Raw genomic sequence first — 24,151 nt, forward strand, 5'->3', positions numbered from 1 at the left:
TCCGGACCAGGAGGGGGCAGTAAAGACGTTTTTTGTTTTGTTCATCGACATAATTCGAAGAAGAACTGAGACAAACGCTTGCAGAGAGTGAACGACGATCGGTATGTATGTATATATTAAACTTTTATTTAACTTCGAAACCAGGCTCTGACATTTAAACGCAGCTTGTTCTCCGTGTTCCTCAACCTGCTTGTTCCGGTTTTTACCGGTCTGTGAACGAACCGCAGGAGGCTAACGTTAGCCCCTGCTAGCATGCATAAAACTGAAAACAGCTGTTGTGAATGAACCTCCATCTGCAGATTAAACAGAATCAGCTCCGTTTTAGGTTTGAATCGTGTTGTTAACCTGAGTTTAACAGTCCGGGGCTTTCAATTGTTTTGAGATATGCAAATCCGCTGAAGATTTAACTGTCAAATCGGTTGGTGGACTTTGGGATAAAGGCAGCTCAGCTGATTCGGTTAAATTAAAATGATTAGTCATACACTGGCCTAAATATTTTAACTCTGAAGCTTTTTAATGTGTTGGTAAAAATGTAAGCTTTGACCACTTGATAGCGCTTTTAAGCACAGATTGAGGGGTTGAAAAACCCCAAACAATGTTTGCTTCAGGGAATAAATGCAAAAATGCACACCACAAAGATTAACACTTCTTTTTAATTGTTCACTATTTTGTCAACTTATCGTATAAAATCCAAACAACAATTGTTGCAATGTGATCTGGACATTTATCTTTAACATGCTTTATTGCTTTGAGCTGGTTTGGTGAAGCATCATTTCCCGTTTTTGAGGTTGGTTGGTTGCTGCGCTGATGTATTTCTGTTTATACTGGGTTTAGCCACGTCTGCTGCAGAATTTCTCTTTCTTTCTTTGGCTTTGTATAAAATTTACTTAACGATCTGTTCAATCTAAATGGCAACTTTGTAACAAGTAAGACATATAAATCTATTTCCCTGATAAAGTTTTAACACACCACACTTGTAACAAACTTTGCACTAAGGATATTTTTTGCAAATAAATAATGAAAGTCCGTTTCTCGGCCAAACTTCTCTCTATTGAAGGGTTTCTGAAGGCTAGCTGCAGCTAAAGGTGTCTTTATTTAAAGCAACTTGATGTTTTCTATGATTACACATAGATTAATTCCCTTTTTACACGTTTTTCTTTCTGAAATACGAAAACAGTCATGGCTTGGCTCTTTTGAGTCATATGGTCACTGCAAGAGTTAGCATGTCCGTTAGCATAATAACGTGCTGCAAGGCTCACTGCAGGGACGGAGATAAAAGTGGTAACATTTAAATAAAGAAACATGCCCATTTGGAAACTACTGCTAAATTTAAGCAATATTTTAGTTGACATCCTGCACCACTGAGGAGGATATCTGTTTCTTTAAGCCTTTTTTTTCAGTTCTGCTGCTGTTTGGCCAACAACAACCTCAAGTTTCGTCTCACTTAAAGACTGCATTGGGTTCTTTGTCCATTAACAATCCATCATAAAAACATGAATTTCAAACAAAATGAAAATGATCCTCTTTGCTTTTTAAAGTGTTGTTACTGTTTGCAATATTTGGCTGCACTCAAATTGACCTAAAATGGAGGTTTATTATTTAGAAGTAGTCAAAGTAATTATAGTTTACTGACGTTTCACTACTTCTTCCATTTTTGCGTATTTTCCTGAAACCACTTGGTGTTGCAGCAGGAAGCTCCTGGCACATTAACCCCCCTGAGGTTTTTGTATGTGGAGTTTGCATGTTTTTCTTCCAGCTTTCACCCAGAGTCCAGCAGACACGTAAGGTTACCTGGATACTCTAAATTGCTCTTAGATGTGTGTCCGACTGTACCTTCGGTTCTGCATTGTCCTGATGGCCTGGCATGTTGGTACCCCGCCTCTCATCCATTGACTACAGAAGTTGGCACCAACCCACCGCAGCTCTGCCATGGACTAGATGAAGCACAAAACCTTGTTATTTCTGTTTAACATTATCCTGCTGCAGATTTTCCCATTCCTGGTTATGAGATTTGCTTATGTTGTCTTAAACCTTTCTGTGTTTGTCATTGCTTGAATGGTTTGCAGCGGTGATTTTGTTTTTAATGTGAAGAAGCTGAAGTTTTCCCCAGGAAGGTGCTGTTTCTCGCTTCAGAGCATCGGTGACCCTTTTCCAGTAAAATGGCCGTCTCTTGAATGTGTAAGGTACTAGTAATGGTCGTGAATATCTCTTAAAGCAGATTGTTCATCGCCTTTCTCCAGACTCAAGTTGAACATCGTACGGTGACACGCAGGGGTCCGAAACTTTCAGCATCTCTGTTGCATCACAGAAGAAGCTGAAGTGAGTTTAAAGAGGATGTGAATCCACACCAACCTACTTTTTTGAATCTCTTCAATGATTCATGTTTTTTTGTCTTAATAAAGTTTGGTTTAGAGTTGGTTTGAAGTTTGTCTTCCTATATCACCAATTCAGTTGATATTCTTTGCGGTTGTTCCTCGTTTTTAGTTGTTGCCATGTAAGAAACAGATAATGTGTCTTTACCTGTTGTGACCTTGGTTTCTCTCTGCTTATCAGCCCTGTGATGTTTCACCCTCTTTGTTCTCTCTCGCCAGTAAAAGACCTGAATTTCTTAATGTTGGGAAGAATGTGAAGCTGCTGAGACCTCAACGTTCCCCAGGCGATTGCTGATACCTGTGGAAGAGCCTGCTCTGCTCCACGACCTGCTTTGTCTTCAGCTTCTGTTTTTGGACTGTTGTAATCTCTTCTGCAGAAGTTCGGCTTCCACCATTTCATCCTTGGCGTTGAGTCATATGGCAGCAGTGACACAGATTACCAATGCGCTGTTGGTGTCTGTCACAACTGGTACCGTAATTAAGAACCTGACGTCCGTACTGTCCTTCCATGTGGTGAGGGTGTTCAGCACCTTCACTTCTGGAGAATTGGTAAAGCCATGTCATTTCCACCGTACAATCCCTATTCATCCAGGAATCAAAATCCCACCCAGCGTCCGACCGATCGTCCGGTCTTTAGTGAACGATCGGACATGGACCACTGGATGGCACGGCACCGTATGGAACCTGATTCGGACTTTATCTCTTCTCCATCATTTTCTCGAGCTGGTAACATTTCAGAAAAAACTATCCCTCAAATGTCAGAGCTGCCGATGATGTACAGGCCTGAACAGAGGATGGCCAGGTCAGAAAGGGACCTGGAAAGATCACTTGTTGGCAGAACCAGAGAAGAATTGGTGCCGCCGCGTGTAAGCCATGGTTCTCGCTTTTTCTCAACTCAAAGAGACGAGTTTCCTTCCACCAGTGTATCGTCGTATGGTGATGCAGGCAGAGATAGGGAGCCCCAGGATGAAGATGACAACAGCTCCTTGAGCTGGTTGCAGATCTTGAAAAAGCCCACAGAGGATACTCCTGTGAAATTTCATTCCCCAGCTTCATCCGACTATCCCAGCAGCAGTGATGTTAGGTTTTTTGCATCCAGCGAGAGACGGCAGAGTAACCAATCTGTGTCCGGTTCCAGACGTTATGAAGACCCGACTCCAAGCGAACCAGTGCGTCCTGACGAGCCTTCTCAGTCGCAGTATACTCCAGAGCTTGCCGCCGTCCTTCTTGAGCAATTTGGACTTGAAAAAGAGGACTTGGAATATCTCCTGATGTTCCCTGAAGATCAGATAAACTCTGATAATCTAGCTCTGATCTTGAAGCAGATTCGCCTCATGAAGGAAAAGAGAGCTTCGACATCGCCCGACTCTGACCCTGAACCCTCCACAAGCTTCTGTGAACTGGAGACGCATAGCAGCCCTGAAGTGCCAGAGATGTACGAGGACGATATCTCTAGGATTTTTAAACCTGCCAAAGTGATTGACTATGGACATACTGGGAGCTACACTGTGGTTGATGAAATTAAAAACACCAGTAAAGTCACCAGTGGTGGGACTAAAAGCGTGCCTGATGCTTATAGCAGCACCAGTTACAAAAAACCGTTTAAACAAAGTATGTCAGAGGTTCCTTTACCTGGCCGGACAGTTTCTCCTACCAGCTTCGCCTCAGTGAGGAGTTCTGTGACTCCCCAAAGCAGCAACCTACCCAAGTTGCCACAAACTCAATCAAACCAGGCTTCTCAAAAGGTCCACATCCCTTTCATTTCCCCAGAAGACGACAAAGATTCACCTAAAAAGCCAGTGGCCCACCAAACCCAGGCTCCAGAGAAATTCACCCCCACCTTTGTTCCTCCAAAGGCAGAAGCAGATCCACCCAAGCCGCTTCAGAGCCAACCAGCCCAGGCACCTGGGATGTCATTCACTCCCCTTGTTTTGCTAAAGAAAAATGCAGAAACAAGGAAAAGACCTAAGTTTTCCAGTGCCAATCTCCTGAAAGACTGTTCTCCGCAAGGGGAGGCGCAAGATTCAAAGTCTAGTACTTCTTTAAGTGAAGGCGGCAAAGTTGGTTGTAAGCAAGATGATCGTACTGATAATTCTCGCAAAACTCAAGAGCAACAGCCAGAGGTCTTCAAAGAGCAGAGGAAGGAGAAGCTGGCAAACGTTCAGCAAAGCAAAGCTGCAACGGACACAACGAAGCCACAGACGAAGGAGCAAACTAAACCGCCTGAGGAGTCGCGTCCGTTTGTCTCCAGGTCTCTCACCACTCCTCCAAACACAGAAGCAAAGAAGCATTACAGTTCGTCAACGTCCGTGTACAGCAGCTCCACTCCGAAGGTGGCGATCTTCAGGGGTCTGCCGTCGAGGTCGATGATCAGCGACTATGCGTGTGCCGCACCGCCAGCCTTTCCACATCGGTGCACTCTGTGTGACAGAAAATTTGAGACCATGAAGGTAAGTGCAGCAAGGGTGTTCATTATTCTTACATTATTTTATTTGTTGCATATTGGAGAGAACTCGTGTTCAGTCACTTTAAATAATAACGTGAAAATTTAAGTCTGTCACTCTTGGGATTTTTCTTGTAAATCCAGTGTTTATCTATTTTCTCCAGTTCAGTGAATTGGAGAAAATAGGCATGAAGTGGACTTTTGTGACGTTTCCTCCAATTTCTACAGTACACCAGTGTCCGGTTCTCCATTTCCCTCTTCTTCCTGCCCTTGACTCGCATTGTAGTTGTCCCAGGTTCTGTGTTGTGATCCAATCCTGCCTGGAAAGTCGTTACCAAACCCAATCCTGCCTGGAAAGTCGTTACCAAACGCTGAGATGACCCAGAACAGAGGATGGCAGCATCAGACCTGACCAGAGCCCAAGAAGATTGTTTTTATCTACTGTGTGACTTCTGTGTTTCCTGGTTTTAATTATAAAGATTTCTTAACTATTAAGCCAATTTGTCGGGTGTAATTTTTAATGAACTGTTGTTTATACAATGCCTACTTATTTAGATATTTATTACAATTGTTAACAGTGGGGAAACAATGCGGTAATAACAGTAGAAGTCAACATCTTCAAAGTTTAATGAAATTTCAGTTTACTTTTTAAACTTGTTGGTTGTGAAACTCCTTCCTGACTTTTCTCTGCTTTGACAACCAGCATTGGCTTTTCCACCACGATTCCACCGTTCACCATGAGAACCGCAAGCTCCTTCGGAAACGGTCAGTATTTTTCTCCCAACATACGTTTTCATTGTCATCTCTGATGTCGAGTTGTTTCAAATGGTCACAGGTTTTCTGCTTATAGTTTGATATTTGGTGCAATCTCACCAGCCTGTCTAGAGAAGACGGTCTGTCTGATTTGCTGCCTGTACGACGCATAAACGTGTAACGCTGATTTATAACTAGGCGCTATAAAAGTTGTAACCCAACCAGGAAGTTCATTGAATTGTTGGTATGTTTTGTGTTTCATTACGAAAAGCTAATTGTTCACTTAGCGCTCTTGCTAACTGTGAAAATGCTTAGACTCCCCATAAATAATTTTTTTCTGTACAAATTCCGAAGCACTAATTTACTTGGCCGTTTTGTAATGTTTCAGCTGAATAAAGTTCAACATTTGTGTTGAATTTTTTTTGTTATTCTTCAAGTAGTTATATGTTTACATTCATGCTCTTATTTTGAAGTGGTAACAGTTCTGTTTCCTCTCCTCGTTCTCTCACTTTTTGACTCTTAAACCTGAAACGCGAAGAAAATAAAACATGAACAGTAGAGAACCTACAAAAACACCTAAATACAATGTATGAAGATATTATAGAACCTAAAAGTCATAATTTAAAAACTAAATTTGGGGTTGTTGTCTTTCTGGAACAGATATATTGTGAGTTCAAGTTGGGACTTTAGCATTAGCTTCTGCTAATGTGGCTCATTTGGTGTGGCGCTTTTTCAGCGCTTTATAGCATCTAACTTTTTAGCTAGCAGTTCCCACCACTGCTCCAATCTTTAAACATAGTTTGAATCATATTTGATCTAGATTTATTGTGGGTGTGGTTCTAAGCTGTCTGATAAACTTACCTTTGTATTAAATGCCCTTTAGTCCATGACATACTGATATGTAGCTACTGTCTAGTGGATTAAAACCTGGTGTTTTCTACAATAATTTAGTATTTTCTGCCCAGGTCAGCACTGGACTGTGCTGTGGGAACTTTATGATGATTTAGAGAGATAAATATTGATTAATGATTAATGTTTGTTGACTTTCATCTGTGAGGTTTAGAGGACCCTGTGTTTGTTTAACATGTTGTCACCTTTTATATCAACTTTGCCGTTTTTTAATTCCTGTGTGAAGAGAACAAAATATAACTTTTTTTCTCTGCATCTGTCTTTTCAATATGCAGGCATACCTGTATGAAATGTTGATACTTTTCAATGATATTTTGCTTTTCATTGAGGAAAAGCTACTACTAAATTAGTAGTGGAGTAAAGTTGGCTTGAATATACTTGATGAAGGAAGTTTGACTTTGCGTTTCTTAAGTGGAACAAGGCATCAAAAAGCTGTGCTCTTTGTTTTTGTTGTGCATTTTTAAAAATATTTTATGAATACCTCTCACTTGTGCAGATATCCTTCCTTTGCCAAATTGTGACCCGTTTCCTCTTGTTTCATTGTTACAGATATCCAGACTGGGATGGTGGGATACAAGACAGGAGGTAACATATTTATATATATTTTCCAAATGAAACCACATCCACTTAAACTGAGAACAAGCAATGTTTACAAGTTATTTTCTGTTATTCTCTCTTGTTGCTGCCTTTGTAGAGTTTCAGATAAAAGACCCACAACCCAGCAGAGGAGTCGTTCTCGTTCCCACAGTTCCCACCGCCGCTCGCGTTCTGGCTCACGCAGCCCACAGCGCAGCCGCAAGAAGGGAAGAAAGGACAGCAGCAGCTCCCGTTCCCGCTCACGAAGCCCTCAACGTTGCCATGACTACAAGAGTAAGAAGAAACACTGGAGTGACAGGTACTTGGATTTAGAAAGATTAAAGCCGCTGCATTTTTCTGAAAGCGTTCTAAAAGTTCTCAAGAAGTTTCCATAAAAATCACATCAAGTTTTTAATACAAACTTTGATCAGGTCCCGGTCTCGTTCCTCAAGTCCTCGGTACAAGTCCCGCTCAACCCACCACTACCATTCACGATCGAGGAGCCGCGAGAGAGAGCAGAGAAAGAGAAGAGAGAGGCGATCGTCGTCGGAGAGGTCGACACCTGAACGGAGGAGGTCGACCAGCGCAGAGAGACTGGCGAAGAGACTGCTGGAAGCTTCAGGTTGGAGAAATGTTTTTAAAAATATATATTTAAAACAGTTACTTCAATTTCAAAGTGAAAACTAGAATAAATATATGCTCCATCAGACCTGATTTAGTTTCCCAGACCTGACCAAACCATTAAATGTCAATAGGGTGTGGAGTTGGGGTGAAGGATGCATTTTTGACACAGCCGTTCAGGGTTCAGTTTCTGACCTCACCCAAGAAATCAGATCTTTGTTGAATTAGAAACTCTTAACAGAAACAGAGTCACATCATCAACCTAATACGATACGTTGTAGAAGAAGAAACTCATTGTTGGTATGTAAGATTATCTTATGTTAGGAAGAGACTCACATCATCAGCATAAAGGGTTATTTTGTTTTGCATTATTAGCATATCAGGTTCTGTTGCGCTACAAATATCAGAATATAATAGTGTCTTGTATTATAAAGTGACTCCCATCATCAGGTTATTGAGTTATCTTGTTTAATGACACGACATTATTAGCATGTGAGGTTATGTCGATAAAGTGAAAGCATTGGGCCACGTTTTCACAGGTTTTTTTTTGTCTCGCCTCTAACAGACTGTTTGTATTAAACCTACCAACCCAGTGATTCTGCTGATCCTTTTCTAGGCGTCCAGTCGCTGTCAAAGCAATCGGACTTGGAGGCGGTGGTGAAATCTATGACCCCGGCCTTGTTGGCTGAACTCAAAAAGCGGAAGACGACATCGTCGTCGTTTTCTGTTAGAAGGCCTGGACCCAGGGAAACTGAGGCAAGTAATTAAGAAATGCAAATAAAACTGTGGAAAAGAAGAAAATACAGATCAGTTGATGCCGATCACATGATCATCTGATCAATACAAGTCTCCAGTTTTCTCTGTGTTATACGTCCTCTGTTTTTCCAATCAGTTTTACTCATTAATTTACGCATCTTCTGCAGACAAAAACATTCAAACATCTGAAAGAAAACCCAGAGTACGATTTCTCTTGACACAAAAGCTAAATGTCTGCCTCTCTAAATGTTTTCTGTTTGGTTTCTGTCTGCTCTGCAGGACGATCCGAACACGGTGAAGCTCAGAGGGATCTTCAGCAATCACTCGTACAACGACGTGTGGAACGCCATGGAGTCGTTTGGGAAGGTCGAGTCAATTGTGCTGTACAGATCCAGACACGAGGTACGTCTGATTAAAAACGGTCAACAATTTTAAGAAGCCTTCGGTTGACAGATAGAAGACATCTCTGCCACGCCCTCTGGTGGTGGGGCGTGTAGCAAATGTACCAAAATAAACAACTAGTTCAGTGGTTCTTAACCTGGGTTCGATTGAACCCCAGGGGTTCGATGAGTCGGTCTCATGGGTTCGATCGAGCCTCTGCCGCGGAGGTAAAGACACACTTGTGTAAAGTCGTGATGACGCCCCGCTTTGCCATCACTTGCTGCAGAGGATCACGTTACATTGCTTAGCCAATCAGAGGATCACGTTACATTGCTTAGCCAATCAGAGCTGCGGAGGAGCCCYGATTGAAGGAGCTCCACTCTCAGCATGGATTTGAACTTGTGTCTTTAATTACTTCAGCAAAACTCAGTTTTTACAAAATTCTGTAGCCTTCAGTGAACTTCTAAATCTGCTCCTTAGTCGCATCTTTTCGGACCTGCTACTGCCTCTAGTGGCGTGGAGGTGGTAACACAACTAATATAATTACTAAATCAGAATACCGCAAAGTCTTTATTATTTATTATTTTTTTCATTATCTTAAGAATGTAGAGCTAATTAAATGATCTAAACAAGACCTTAAAGTGGTTCCAGTTTCTCTTGATGGTCAACCTGTTGAAACTGTGGCAGATTTTAAATACCATGGGTCGTTCCTGGACAGTCAGCTCAACTTTGCTGAAAACACTGACTATATTTTGAAGAACTGTTCTCAGAGACTCTACCTTTTAAGAAGACTTAGTGATCTTGGGGTGACCCAACTAGACTCTGGTTGGTCATGATAAATAAAAATCATATTTTATTTATCACTACAGAAGGGTTCAGTGGATGCACATATGAAACTGGTGGGTTCGGTATGTCAAAAAAAGGTTAAGAACCACTGCACTAGAGGGAAAAACGTCCTAAAATGTGTGTTTGTGTTTGTTGTGCACATGCAGGCTACCGTCATTTTCCAGGAGGAAGAGGATGCAGAGGTTCTTCGCAGCATGGAGAGCTTCGACTTTAAAGGAGGCATCATCACCGTCGTCACTGACGTGAGTCCAAAGTTCATGGTTTTTTAAATTTATTCTTCACGAAACGGCACAAATACCAGCTTCCAAGTGAATAAAAACTGAGTTTATATCTGAAATGTTGTTCTAACAGTTATGCATTTACAGGACTGTGTTTTCATACCTCCTGGCTCCACTTCTGCAAAACAACAGAAGAAATGGTGAGTTATATTTTAATAATCGTTTAGCTTCTTTCCGTTTCTTCTCGTTGAACTTTAAACCGTTTTCTCTGCTGACTCAGTTGGCCTGCAGACGAAGCGGCTAAAGCAGAAACGTCTTCAGCCGCAAAGAGACGTAAAACGGAGGGAGACGGATCAGGAGGTAAAACCAGAAAACCTGCAGCGGCTCCTGAAGAGGCCGATGCCCTAAAACCTGGATCCGATCAGGACGACGTTCCTGCACAAGCAGAACGTCAGGAGGCAGAAGAAGGTGACTATTTCACTCTATTTCTTTTAAACGCTCCAGTGATGCTCAACATATCGGCTCCATCGTTGCTGTTATTAGTCATTTTTTAACGTATCGGTTCGATAAATAAACCTGGACTGATATTTAATTTTATCTGTTTGTTTTTTTACCAAATGTGTTGAAACAGTAGAATGTGTATAATATCAGTAAATATTGCTTATCAGCCATAACAGCAATATTAATACCTGAAACGGTCGATTTTATTTGAAAACAAGTAATAATCAATTAATGTCTTCAGCTGATTGTGTCTAAATTTACACTAAACTTTTAGTGTTTTAAATATAAAGTGTTTTCAGTTACTGAAGTTAATGAAACAAACCTCTTACATGATTATTTTGATGGTTATTATTGCTGCTTTATATCTAAAATGGTGCAAACATGATGTCTGTTTTCCGTTGAGCTTCTTGATTTGTGCAAATTTAACCACAAGACGACCAAAATTTCCACTCCACTGGAGAGTGGAGGAGTTTAAGTATCTGGAGATCTTGTTCACGAACGAGGGAAGAAGTGAGCGGGAGATCGACAGGCGGGAGATCGACAGGCGGATTGGGGCAGCGTCTACTGTGAAGCGGGCGCTGTACCGGTCCGTCGTGATGAAGAGAGAGCTGAGCCAAAAAGCGAAGCTCTCGATTTACCGGTCGATCTACGTTCCCACCCTCATCTATAGTCATGAGCTTAGGGTCATGACCGAAAGAACGAGGTCACGGATACAAGCGGCCGAAATGGGTTTCCTCCGCAGGGTGGCTGGGCTCTCCCTTAGAGAGAGAAGCTCGGTCATCCGGGAGGGACTCAGAGTAGAGCCGCTGCTCCTCCACGTCGAGAGGAGCCAGTTGAGGCTCGGGCATCTGGTAAGGATGCCTCCTGGACGCCTCCCTGGTGAGGTGTTCCGGGCACGTCCCACCTGGAGGAGGCCTCGGGGAAGACCCAGGACACGCTGGAGGGATTTTGTCTCTCGGCTGGCCTGGGAACGCCTTGGGATTCCCAGAGGAGCTGGAAGAAGTGGCTGGGGAGAGGGAAGTCTGGGCCTCCCTTCTGAAGCTGCTGCCCCCGCGACCCGACCCCGGATAGGACGGGCGGACTTTAAAATTTTTTTCACATTTTGGTTTTGATGCCGAGATATTTTGGAAATCTTGCTGAGCGGATCACCAGTTATTTGTGGGAAAATGTATAATTTAAATAACTCTTCATGTTGCTGGTCCAAATCCCTGCATGCGTCTTCATTTTCTGTTTGGCATTTTAGCTCAGAAAAACTAATTTAATTTAAATGTCGTAAACAAATAATGAACCAATAATAATAATCTGGTGGATTTTACCGTCAGTTCAGTAATTTCTCTGAAGCTTTATAGGACAGTAACAGGAGATATTCCTGATCGGGACTCGTTAATGTCGCCTCTTTCAGACTCTGGGGTGAAGCTGGAGTCGGAACCGGCTGAGGTGGATCCAGGTGACGATTATCAGCTGGACCCGGAAACGTCCCTGACGGTGGGAGATCGGCTGAAGTCGCTGCTGCCGACAGAAACTTTCAGTAAGAAAGGCAGACTGTTGTTTTGTTGTTGCTTCTGAATCATAACCTTTAACTCCTGCTCTCTTTTGCTTTCAGAGTGTTTTACAGACGAAGAACTAAAATCGATGACGGAAGTGAGTCGCCTCTGTTTTTTACACAGTTTGATAGATTTTGTTTTGAGCTCAGCTGTTTTCTTCTGCTTTAGTTTCCTGAGGCGTTTCTGATCAGCAACCTGCCAGATGTCGAAGCCTGCAGCTACACGGAGGAGGAGCTGACCGAGCAGCTCGCTCCGTTTGGGTTCAAACACAAAGTCGACACCATTTACTGCCTTCCCCAGTCCGGCCTGGTGAGCTCCAGCCTGTCGGTTCCTTATATTTTTTACTTTTTCACACTTAAATGAAAGAGTTTGTACAGGTGCTTGATGTTCTAACGCAAGTTTTCAAACCCTGAAAATGTTTCAATCATTGAACGAATTTTAATACCAAACAAAAACATCAGTTGAATTCGAAGCGTAAAAGGAGAAAATCTTCTGTTTCTGCAGGTTTATAAATCCTGATGTTGTCGTTTAATTTTCCCCTCAGGCTTTGGGCATCATGCCGAGCGGCGAAGATCTTCGTAACCTCGTGACGGAGACGCCGTGGGGCGGCGTTGCCTTTAGGGGGCAGCAGATCTGCATCAGGCCTGTTCGGAGCAGCTTCCCAACGACGCCTGTAAGCATCAGAGCCTCATGTTTTTATTTCAAATGTTTACATTAATAAAGGTCAACAGGCTGGTTTCTGTTATCAGGTTCTTGTTGTTTCTAGGTTATACTAACAAATAATTCCAAAGTTTCAAAGACTTGTGAGTTTAAAACACTGAATTTAACTGAATAGTTTGTATTTACAGCGTTTCTGTTGTTTCCTAAAACCAAACGACTGACGATGCTTTTAGTTTTTAACATTTATTTTTAACTGTTGCTGATCTATAAAAGTGAAAGAAGAAGTTTCCCGTCTTGGCGACCGTTTTTAAATCTACTGACCCGTAACATTAACTAAAGTCGAAGTGATTTTTGTTGCTTCTCATTTCAGTTTTATTGTTTATAATTGGTTGTTATTAAAGTGTCTCTTCATTTTATCGGCTCTCGTTTCTGTTGCAGTTCCACTTTTATTCGGCTCTGATGAAACGTCTTCACTGTGTGAGTGAACACACACACACACACACACACAGACACACACACACACAGACACACACACACACACAGCCACACACACACACACACACACACACACACACACACACACACACACACACACACACACACACACAGCCACACACACACACAGCCACAGACACACACACACACACAGCCACACACACACTCCGCTGCAACCCGCCAGTGTTATTCTTTAAATGTTATGCATCGTTGGAAAGCATTGAACTCTCAGAGTCTTGAGATTCCAGGGATGTTTGCAGATCAAGGATTCAGTCGTCACTGTAGAGAAATGGTTCTGTTAAAACGCTCGTTTTTAACCTGGGATTGATTATTTATAGAGTTCAGAGAGTAAAATCGTAATATGACAAGAATGCAGACGCAATATTAGGAGAATAAAGTTGCAATTTTATGAGAACTCGCATGAAAAATAGCAAAATATTAAAATAAGGAATAAACCTTAAATCTGAGATTTTATTTTTAACATCCCAGACGAACACATTACAATATCCTGGTCTCATATCTGTTCATATCAATAATTATTGATCAGTTTCTTTAAATCATCTAAAAAATTGCCAAACTAATTTTATCCAGTTTTTTCTCTTCTGTTTTTCTTATTCTTACCAGTTGTGAGCAAAACCTTAAGCTGCTGCTGCGCCTGTTACTTAACATGTTGTTGCTAGGTAACCAGGAGTTGCTCTACAAGGCGTTGCTAGGTAACCAAAGAGAGTCAGTTGATTTTAGCATTTCTTCTTCTCTGGCTGTGAGCTTTAGTGAAGCTTTTCCTCTGCCTGTTTTGGTTCTGGATCAAAGTTCAGTGAATAACGTTGAATATTCAATTGATCTATTTATTGATCTATTGTTCAGCTCCATCTATTCAAGGTCCTTTTTGTTATTTCTTTTACTTTGGGGCCTTTTTCTGAAGCATTCCAGTCAAGAGGCTCCGATTGACCAAATCGGTCAAATTCCACCTAAATCGGATGTTTTCATGTAGCGTCGCTGACAGAGCGGGTCGATCATCCGGGTTAAACGTTTGCTGCTTTCCTCCGACCAGAACGTCACAGACGATGGGTCCAGAACCGTCTTCTTCCACCACGTCTCTCACGGCGAAACCCAGGAGCTCAGAGAGTTTCTCATCAACGAGTTCGTGGTGAAGAACTTCCTGCCGCTTCTCAACAAGGTACTGACGCACCTGGTCCGTGTCCTGGTCCGTGTCCTGGACCGTGTCCTGGTCCGTGTCCTGGACCGTGTCCTGGTCCGTGTCCTGGTCCGTGTCCTGGTCCGTGTCCTGGACCGTGTCCTGGACCGTGTCCTGGACCGTGTCCTGGTCCGTGTCCTGGTCCGTGTCCTGGACCGTGTCCTGGTCCGTGTCCTGCATCCCCCTGAGCTCCAGCCGGACTCTTTGGTTTGTGTCTCCAGGTGTTTGTGGAGTTTGGGTCGGTCAGCGACGCCGACCTGCTGGGCCTCTGGTACAGCAGACAGGAAGTCGGTCGCTCCCACCAGCTGCTCAGGATGAAGGCGCCGGACGCCTTCGGCGATTCACGAGGTACAACTTCCTGTACGGATCAACCCAGTTGACATCTCTGAAGTTTTACTTCTCTGGGACACAAACGCACCACAGACTGACGACGCCTGAATCTTTATTCTCCTTCAATCTTGATCTTGTAACAAATAATTAAAAATGTTTGAACATGTTTTCACTGCAGGTCTTTAAAGGTTATTATATGTTATGAAGTTTTAAATTGACATTTATTGTGATTGTACTTGAAATAGACCAGCGTGTTTTTGCAAATATATTGAGATAAAACGCAAAAAAATAAAGCCTGCCGTGTCCTTCAGGGGGCGCTATAGTTTCTGTTATTACAGAATGAAAAACAGGTTATAAGAAGTATATTATAAAGCAAAAAGCCTCAATATGAAAGATTAAGTTTTATTAAATAAAACAGAGAAAACTACCAACTAACAGAGAATTACTTGTTTATAACCAAACGCCTAGAAAACAAAGACCTTTTGTTTTTTATGCTATTAATTATGTTTTAATTCTTGTGCTGTTAGAAAAGTTCCCACTGGTTTCATCTTTAAAATGACCGAAACCCTGAATGTTTTTGGACCCTTTTAATTAGAGTTTTCCTCTGTCTGCTGCTTTCCACCCAAACATTTTAACCTTTCGGTTTTGTTGTTGTTCATATTCTCTCCTCCCCCAACAGTGAAATATAACCTCCCACCAAACACCAAGCCGCCATTTTGGATCACCATGAAAACCGACCCGTTTATTTACCCAACGTCGTCTCCGTGCTACGACGTCCCGAGTAAGCACATTCTGGGTTTACTTACCCAGAATGCCCGTCACCAAAAGCAACTGGGTTCATTTATTTATCTACGTTTTCTCTTTTTCTCCTCAGATTATATCAAACTGAAAAAAGTTTCCTGCTTTACGGTGAGCTGCTGCTTTTGTTTTCTGTGCCACAGACGTTTAGACACGTTGCTCTTTACTCTGTGTTCAGTTTTAAAAGGGAAAAACATGAAATGAAAACATTAGATTTTTTTATTATTACAAAAAAATAAATGTATACACTAAAAAAAAATTATTCTGACTTTAGTCTCATAATTCTGACTTTTTCCATGAATTTTTGCAAAGAGAAAATTATCGGTTTCAGTCATAAATTTTTCTTTTTTTCAGAGGAATTTTACGAGATTTCATCGTTTGTCTCTGGCAGAAATCTGACTTCAATTCATAATTGAGTTTTTTTCCCTCTTCCGTAGCTAACGGAAACATTGACGTATTCTGGCCAAAGAACGTGCTCTCATGTTTATATTTGTAACTTCCTGTCTGTGCAGGAAGTGGAGGGTTGGAGCGCGGCGTCCTGCGCCGTCATGCTGACCAACCTGCCCAGCGGCGGCTACACGCAGGAGGACGTGGCCCGCCTGGCCTGGCCGTACTTCCCAGAGAAGACGCTCAGGACGCTCTGCTCCAACGTGGTCGTCCTGCCTCTGCAGAGGAGGGTGAGGAGCCGACAGCCGGCCGGGAATCACTGCAGGGAATCTGGGAATGTTCATCTGGGAATGTCTGAGATTGTGATTTATTTTATGAGGCTGGGATGATTGTGAAAGCAGGAAGTAAAGGGAGGGGATGTTACTGAGTGATGTTGGCTACTCAGCTTCAGTCGAGCTAAACGGAGTTGGTGTTTAACATTTTGTGCCACTATCATTTGATAAATGTTTTCAGAGGTCAAAGGTTAACCAACCAGTGGTGCTGTTATAATTTTTAAGCTGAAGTCTAATTTTCCGGCACAAACAAATGTTTTTGCTGCACAACTGACTGACACCATGATTTGTTTTATGTTTTAAATCAGGTTAATTGCAGGATCTGTAGTTAATTAAGTATAAATTACTAAATTACTGATTGAATAGATCGGAGCTCAACAACAGATTCTTATCGGTTTTGATTTATTCAGGTTTTCCAGCCATCAGATTTCTGTAAAATGCTCTTCAGCTTTTGACCTTTTCTGGTCGTTCATGGAACTTTTCTGAAAAAATATTTTTTACCAGGAGTTAAAATCTCCATTATGACACATGGATTTATATTTGTGACTGTAATAAAGAACCGTCTCTGTCTCTCTCTCTCTCCTCCTTCAGGCCTTTGTTTATTTCAGCGACTGGTCGACATGCGACCGTTTTATCAAAGATCATGTGAATAAAGTCTTGAGCATCAACGACTGCAAACTCGGAGCGTTTCTCGCCCTGAACATGGAGCATCACGGCGCCAGCGAGGCACGCAGCACCTTTAACATTTAGAAGAAGAAGCTGATCAATTTACATTTATTTTTTTTACATTAATTCAAATTCAGTAAAACTTTAATTCAAGAGGAAAATTAAAATAACTTTTTAAATCACAATTTAACTTGAAATGTGTTTATTTTTTCCATCTTTTTGCTCTGATTTTACGTTGTTTCCAAAAACAAGCGATTTGTTACTTAGACGTGTGTTTTGTCGTCTTTCTGCAGGAGATGTTGTACAAAAACGTGATGAAATGGAGTAACAGGGTAAGTACCGACTGGTTTAAACTCTGGCTCTATTGGATCCGTCCTGAGGTTCCGCTGGTTTCGTTTCTCAGCCGGTTCCCGACTCGGACCCTCTGGAGGAGCGGCTGCTGTCTGTGGAAACCTTCGACGCATCTCCAGATGTCGTCTCTGTGGTCATGAAGGTGGTGGCGTCCATCACGCCCTTCGTCAACTTCCTGCATCTCGCCAACAGGGTACGACGAGGCGCAACGCAGCTGAAACGCAGAACACTGAAATAAACGCACTTTAAGGTTTAACTGGGAATAAAACGGGGGAAAAACTGAAGTAAAAAGGTTGATTAAAAAAAATCAGATTAGCAAAAAGAGTGAAAAAGAAGCATTTAAAATGAGAAACTGGGATTTCAGGAGTTTATTCCCTAAATAAACAAACATTCAGATTCATGCTTAATATGTAAAAAACCCCACAGATTATTTCACTAATCGTCTTGATTCTGTTTCTTTCCGCAGATCTACGTTGAGATGTCCGACTCTGCTGCCGTCGCTCGAGTGGTGGAGAAAGTTTTCTTCCTGGACGACTTGACTGAAGATGAAAACTGGTTTGTTTTTCTGATCAGAAGTTGAGGAAACGGTTCCTGATGCCGTTTATTTAATTTTATAAATTTCTCCTGTCTTTTTGTAGGACGAAAGTTGGACGCATCGAACCGTAAGTTCTCCACTTCTGGCACAAAGTACCGAAACATTAATTAATTTGTTGACCTTTTTAAAGGTCATTAAACTATCACGTTCTGCCAAAATGGCAGCAACACTGAATAAATACAAAGATTGCTTGCCCTACCTCATTTGCCACCAGTTCCTTTCTACTGCTGCCATAAATCACTAACCGTGTTTCACTGCAAAAACACAAAATCTTACAGAATGTTTTTGTAAAGTTTAAGTCCAAATATCTTTGTACACTTGAACTAAGATATTTGGACCAGAAACACTAAAATCAAACTTGTTTCTTCCTTCATTTCAGGTTGGTGACTCTCCAACAGCGACTGCAGCTGACTGGAAACCTTCCCATTGACCTCGAGACACATTTGCATTCTGTTAAGGCTCAACGACAAGTGAGGCCGAAACCCAAACCTCCAAAAGGTAAAACGCTTAAAAAATAAGTAGATTTTTGTTTCTGGAAATGTTTTAACACAATTTTCCTCCAAAACCAGAAGAAGGAGCTGCTGGTTCCAAGTCCAAGAAGACGGAACCGAGTGAAGAAACTCCAAAGGATGGCGAGAAACCAGAAACTGCCGCTCAAGAGATTCCTCCAGAGGAAGATAAACCCACGGAGGGTGCAGTGGCAAAAACAGACCAGCAGGTGTCAGTGAAAACCGATGAGTCAAAAATTGTAACTTCAGAGGTTCTGGTAGAAGAAGCATCAAGTAGAGATCAGTGTGAAGGTTCTGGCCCAATTCACGACGAGAAAGACTCTTCCAACGTGTTTCCTGAAGCAGAACTCTCAGAGGAAGTGAATTTAACTGATGATCAACCCGTAACTGAATCTGAAGGTCCAAAACTAGACGATGAACTGAAAGAAAAAACAGACAATATTTCAACTCCGCCAGAGGAAAAGCCCAGAAGGAGCACAAGGAGCAAAGCATCTAAAGCTGAGGAGGAAAACCCTCAGAAGACAACGGCTAGGAGATGCACGACGAGAGCAAAGAGCAGCAAAACAGGACAAGAAGATGCACAAGAGACAGAGGAAGCTACTAATGTGACACCGGACGCTGCTGAGGAAGATCAACCAGCGGTTCAACAGAAACCGAAGAGAGGAAGACCAAAGAAAAACGTGAGAGCAACTAAAAAACAAATGGCCGTCTTGAAGGACGGGAGTCTCGACCAAACTGTCAAAGAAGAAGAACTTGACGAAGCAAACGCAACGGCTTTGAAAGAAGACGTGGAGATGAGCGAAGAAGAAAGAAGTGAAGCAAAAGATGAAATCAGCAAAAAGGAAACTGATGACATGACACCGTCTGGAGAACTGCTGGTCTCAGAGGAACAGAGTCCGACTCAGTTAGCTGGTGAAGATGCTGAAGGGTCCAAACAGGAAGTACTGGAGGAACCGAGTCCAACTGAGGCTGTTCAAAATGTAAAAGCAGAGGAAGATCAACCAGTGGTACAAAGGAAAGCAAGGAGAGGAAGATCGAAGAAAAACACGAGAGCAGCTAAAAAACTAATGGCCGACTTGAAGAAGCAGAATCTCAATGAAGAAGAAGAACTTGACGACGGGACAACCTCAGCCAGAAATGAGGAAGCTGCAGCTTCTATATATGAAATTCAAGAGATGATGATGATGAGCGAAGAAGAAAGAAGTGAAGCAAAAGTTGAAATCATTAAAAAGGAAAGAAACGACACGATACCGTCTGGAGAACCGGTGGTCTCAGAGGAACAGAGTCCGACTCAGTTAGCTGGAGGCATTAGCGATGCTGAAGTAACGGCATCTGGCGTAAAAGGGTCCAGACAGGAAGAACTGGAGGAACCGAGTCCAACTGAGGCTGCTAATAATGTGAAAGATGCTGAAGAGGCTGAGGAAGATCAACCAGCGGTGCAACGGAAAGCAAGGAGAGGAAGACCAAAGAAAAACACCAGAGCAACGAAAAAACAAATGGCCGCCTTGAAGAAGCAGAGTCTCTCCAGTCCAGTAGCTGATGAAGAAGGTCCTGCAGAAGAACCTACTGATGATACAAACTCAACCGCTAGTAAGGAAGATGGAGAGAAAACGGTGGAGATGGCAAGAAATGAGGAACAAAAGGATCATCAGCTTCTAGTTGTAGCTTCTGTTGATGATCAAGTTCAGGAGATGATGAGCGAAGAACAAAGAAGTGAAGCAAAGGATGAAGTTAAAGCTGAAAGAGAAGATGCAATAACAACTGGTTCCACAGAGGAGCAGAGTCTGTTAGCTGGTGTTAGCAATGCTGAAGTAGCGTTAGCTGGATCTAATGGGTCCAAACAGGAAGTCTTGGAAGAACAGAGTCTGACTCAGGCAGCTAATGACGTGACAGATGCTAACGTAGCTTTAGTTGCAACAGAAGATTTCAAACAGGAAATCCTCGAGCAACCAAGTCTGACTTTAGCTGGTGTTAGCGATGCTAAGGTAGCATTATCTGGTGGAGAGGAGATCAAACAGGAAGTTGTGGAGCAGCAGAGTCTGAGTCCGGTAGCTGGTGGTGTTAGTAATGCTGAAGTAGCGTTAGCTGGTTCTAATGGGTCCAAACAGGAAGTCTTGGAAGAACAGAGTCTGACTCGGGCTGCTAATGACGTGACGGATGCTAACATAGCTTTAGTTTCTACAGAAGATTTCAAACAGGAAATCCTCGAGCAACCAAGTCTGACTTTAGCTGGTGTTGGTGATGCTAAAGTAGCATCATCTGGTGGAGAGGAGATCAAACAGGAAGTTGTGGAGCAGCAGAATCTGAGTCTATTAGCTGGTGATGTTAGCGATGCTAAAGTAGAAAAATCCAGTGCAGGAGGGTCCAAACAGGAAGTCTTGGAGGAAAGGAGTCTGATTGAGGTTGCTAATGATGTGAAAGATGCTAAAGTAGCGTTATCTGGTGCAGAAGGGTCCAAACAGGAAGTCGTAGAGGAACGGAATCTCACTCAGTTAGCTGGTGGTGTTGGCGTTGCTGCACTTGACTTTCCTGATGCAGAAGAAACAAAACAAGAAGTTTTGAAGGAACAGAGTCTGTCTCAATTGCCTGATGAAGTAACAGAAGTTTGTGTGGATTCATCTGTTGCTGAAAGGTCAGAAGGACAAATCTTAAGAGGAGAAAGTCTGACTCAGTTAGCCGAAGATGTAAACGTCACTAATGAAGATTTACCTGATGAGGAAAGATCCAAAATAAAGATTTTAGAGGAGTTTTTGTCTCAATTTGCTGATGATGATGTTGAGAATTTACCTGCTGCAGAAGAAAAGAGTCTGACTGAGGCAGCTGATCATATGAAAGATGCTAAAGTAGCATTAGCTAGTATGGAAGAGTCCAAACAGGAAGTTTTGGAGGAGAAGAATTTGACTTTGTTAGCTGATGCTAAAGTAGCATTAGCTGGTGCAGAAGAGTCCAAACAGGAAGTCGTAGAAGAACAGAGTTTGACTTTAGCTGGTGTAAGTGATGCTAAAGTAGCATTAGCTGGTGCAGAAGAGTCCAAACAGGAAGTCTTAGCTGGTGATTTAACAAATGCTGATCCTGAAGGAACAAAACGGGACGTTTCAGAGGAACAGAGTCTGGATCAGCTCACCTGTAATTCAGAGGATTTACCTCCAGAAGAATCTGTAGCAGGACCAAAAGAAATGACACCAGAACCTGAGACTAAAACCAATCCTGACCCACGGGAGGACAAGATGGAGGACAAAGATGGCTCCCTCATGTCTGAGGTGAACATAATGTATTAGTGGGTTCATATTGGTGTTTTCATCAAGGATTTGACTAAATAATCTGTTTTTTAGGTCTTGTTGGATGGAAATGAAGCTGAGACTAAACCAGATGAAACCCCAAAATCTGCCAAGCGGAAACATGAAGGCAGCAGCACAGGTCAGTTTGTCTGAACGTTTCCAGGTTTGTTTTCAACAACAGATCGTTTATTTACCGGGTCTGGGTGGAAATAATTGAAAATGGTTGAATTTCAATACATTTTTCTCAAGATTTTGAAAGTTCTGAGTATTTAAACTGCAGAGTTTTGTAATTAGGTTCAGTTTAGCGTTTGGTTTCAGAAGTAAATAACATTTTCCAGATTTAGGCTTTTAATCTGATATTTTCATACATCTATAGAGGTAGACTTTTTTTTTCAAGTCTATTAAAATTATATCTATTTTCTAAATGCCAGAAAATGTAAAGAAAATATTTTTTGTTGCTTTCTTTGTATGTTTAAGCATTAAATTTGAGCAGGAAGGTTGTTTTTTTTTTTTTTTTACCTCAACACGATTTATTATTATGATCTGTGTAATTAAAACAAAGGTTAGCTTAGGTCTTATTATGTTAGTTATTGTAATTGGCAGTTTTCTTATGTTTGGTTTTTGGACCAGTTGGCTGTATAAGGCGTGAGAAACATTTAAAAGCATAAAATTGATCTTTATTTTCGTTTACCTCGTCTGTGCTGCAGAATATCATCACAAACATGACGTACAATAGTGAATTAAAACTCTTTGTCTCCAAAGGATGGGGCTTTGGATAAAAATATACAAACTCTGCATTTAGATTCCCTTCTGAAGGGATTTGACAAAAAAAATAAAAAATAAAAACTTTATTTTGACAAATTTCCAGTTTTTTGTTGGATTTTTAATGCTGGACTGAAACAAATCTGTTTATTGTGAAGGAAAATAATCTGTTCTAGTGCTGCTGCCAGGTTGAAACTTTGATTTGTTGTTACAGATGAGACTGTGAACATTGTAACAGCAGAAGAAGAAATAAAGGAAGTAAAAGCTCCCAGAACCAGAGGCCGACCCAGAAAGAAAGCAAAGACGACTCCTGGTACCGACGAAACGTTTAAACGGAGAGATTTGGACACAAATCCAGAAAAATCACTGAATGTTTTCTTTTCTTTTAAAGTGAGAAAATCCACCAGAGGTCAAAAGGTCAGCGCTGAACCAGAATTAGAAGAAGAGAAGGAGTCGCTTTCTGCTGCTTCAGGCGACGTTCAGCCTGAGATCCAAAAGGATCCGGAGGAAACGGACGGCGGTTCTGGTTCTGGTGACCAGAAGCCACACATTGAATGTTTGGAGGAGGAGAAGAAAGAATCCAGCTCGGCTCAAACAAAAGGTTTTACATCATAGAAACATGAGTTACTGCACCGCAACATGAAATATGTTTTACTGGACGATAAATTATTATTCCACTACAGCTTTAACTCCAAGGAACATTTAGCCCTGGAATTTTTTTAATATTTAAAATAAACAAAAGCCTATAAGATTTATTATGGATTCTCAACTGGTCCTGTCATGATTACTAATGTTGCTGGACAATAAATTGTCCCAGAAGTTATTGTGATAAACATTATTGTTGTTTTACACCATCTTCAGGTAATATGATGGCAAAAACACTCTAAAAAAATCAATAAACTTTAAAATTGATTTATTGCTGCAGGCTTGGTCTCAACAAAAATGCCCTTCAATAAAACTTTTGTAAAAAAGTAAAGGTGCAAATTAATTACTTTGTACTGAATGTTAAATATTTTATGAAACGAAAAATGTTCCAAATAAAACCAGACGGTTGTCGTTCCTCAAAGTTAGATGAGAAGTTTGCTACAGACTATGAAAGCATCAGGATTTTAATTTCTACTTCTTCTGCAGTTGTTGGCAGACAGCGGAGCGAGCCGGTCGGACCTGGAGCCAAGAGATCTCGATCTCAGTCTCCACCTGTGGCTGCCAACGTCAGTCTGCCGCCATTCGACCCGGAGCGCCCCCTAGGTGAGAACGAGTCTCATTCAGATGTTTGTTTCTTCTGCTGGAGGTGGTGAAGTCGGGGTGGAGCCGCTGGTCGGTTGGGTTTGACCCCGACTGACGGTGGAAATCTGTTTTTAGCACATGAGCTCTTTGGAAAAGCCAAAAACCACCTCAGCATAAACAGTAACATTAGTCTGTGAGCTTTCATTTTGAAAATTTTAATGGGTTTTTTTTTTCTTCTTTTTTCTTGCCGATTCAGGTCAGGAGTTTACGGTCCAGAAACTGGCGTATTTCTGTAACCTTTGCTCAGTTTTCTACCTCAGTGAAGACGCTGATAAAGACCTGCACTGCTGCAGCAGAACCCACTACGACAACCTGCAGGTAAACAGACGTAGAAAACGTGACGTTAGCGCCGGCCGCCTCACATTGATGCCTTCCTGTTCCTCTTTTCAGAGACATTACCAGGAGCTCCAGCAGAAACCTTCAGGAAACTCCCAGGGTTGGATTTCTGACTGAAAATAAACGATGGAGAAAAAAGTTTCAGTGATGTGCAGAACAGATCTGTTTGGTTTAATAAAGGAAATATTTTAATTGCTGGCTTTGTAGAGCTTATTTCCTACCTGCAACTACACTAAATCTTGTAAAATAT

General features: G+C 41.9%; 2 protein-coding genes across 6 annotated transcripts in view; one reads left to right on the forward strand and one right to left on the reverse strand.

Annotated features, from left to right (window-relative positions):
* LOC103480614 (uncharacterized) lies at nt 1-24,097 on the forward strand. Of its 3 annotated transcripts, none has more exons than XM_008435632.1 (35): nt 1-101; nt 2,241-2,319; nt 2,592-4,822; nt 5,519-5,580; nt 7,027-7,062; nt 7,172-7,372; nt 7,485-7,675; nt 8,291-8,430; nt 8,710-8,832; nt 9,804-9,899; nt 10,023-10,075; nt 10,156-10,343; nt 11,779-11,904; nt 11,980-12,017; nt 12,089-12,229; nt 12,465-12,593; nt 13,019-13,057; nt 14,127-14,252; nt 14,492-14,618; nt 15,280-15,381; nt 15,475-15,509; nt 15,911-16,075; nt 16,709-16,843; nt 17,077-17,115; nt 17,187-17,327; nt 17,601-17,689; nt 17,773-17,796; nt 18,109-18,227; nt 18,299-21,498; nt 21,571-21,655; nt 22,493-22,591; nt 22,670-22,879; nt 23,410-23,526; nt 23,762-23,883; nt 23,956-24,097. In XM_008435632.1, exons 3-35 carry the CDS (start codon nt 2,930-2,932, stop codon nt 24,016-24,018), a joined length of 8,454 nt encoding a protein of 2,817 aa, XP_008433854.1. In that variant the 5' UTR covers nt 1-101; nt 2,241-2,319; nt 2,592-2,929; the 3' UTR covers nt 24,019-24,097. The 3 variants fall into 3 exon arrangements, with proteins under 3 accessions (XP_008433854.1, XP_017166008.1, XP_008433856.1); XM_017310519.1 differs by having other exon boundaries at nt 87-105; XM_008435634.2 differs by lacking the exon at nt 1-101 and having other exon boundaries at nt 123-2,319; nt 18,299-20,072; nt 20,337-21,498.
* Nucleotides 23,785-24,151, reverse strand: part of LOC103480613 (zinc finger protein 638-like) — an 18,943-nt gene continuing 18,576 nt past the window's right edge. For 2 of the 3 annotated variants that reach the window (XR_536128.2, XR_536127.2), the window contains exons 28-29: nt 23,965-24,014; nt 23,785-23,877 (exon numbers count right to left, since the gene is read on the reverse strand). The gene's annotated coding sequence lies outside the window, so the exon portion shown is untranslated. Of the gene's footprint in view, nt 23,878-23,956; nt 24,015-24,151 lie in introns of those variants that run through there. The other variant, XM_008435630.2, reaches the window with a different exon arrangement.

This window comes from Poecilia reticulata, linkage group LG18 (assembly GCF_000633615.1).
Source record: "Poecilia reticulata strain Guanapo linkage group LG18, Guppy_female_1.0+MT, whole genome shotgun sequence".
Classification (NCBI taxonomy): Eukaryota; Metazoa; Chordata; class Actinopteri; order Cyprinodontiformes; family Poeciliidae; genus Poecilia; species Poecilia reticulata.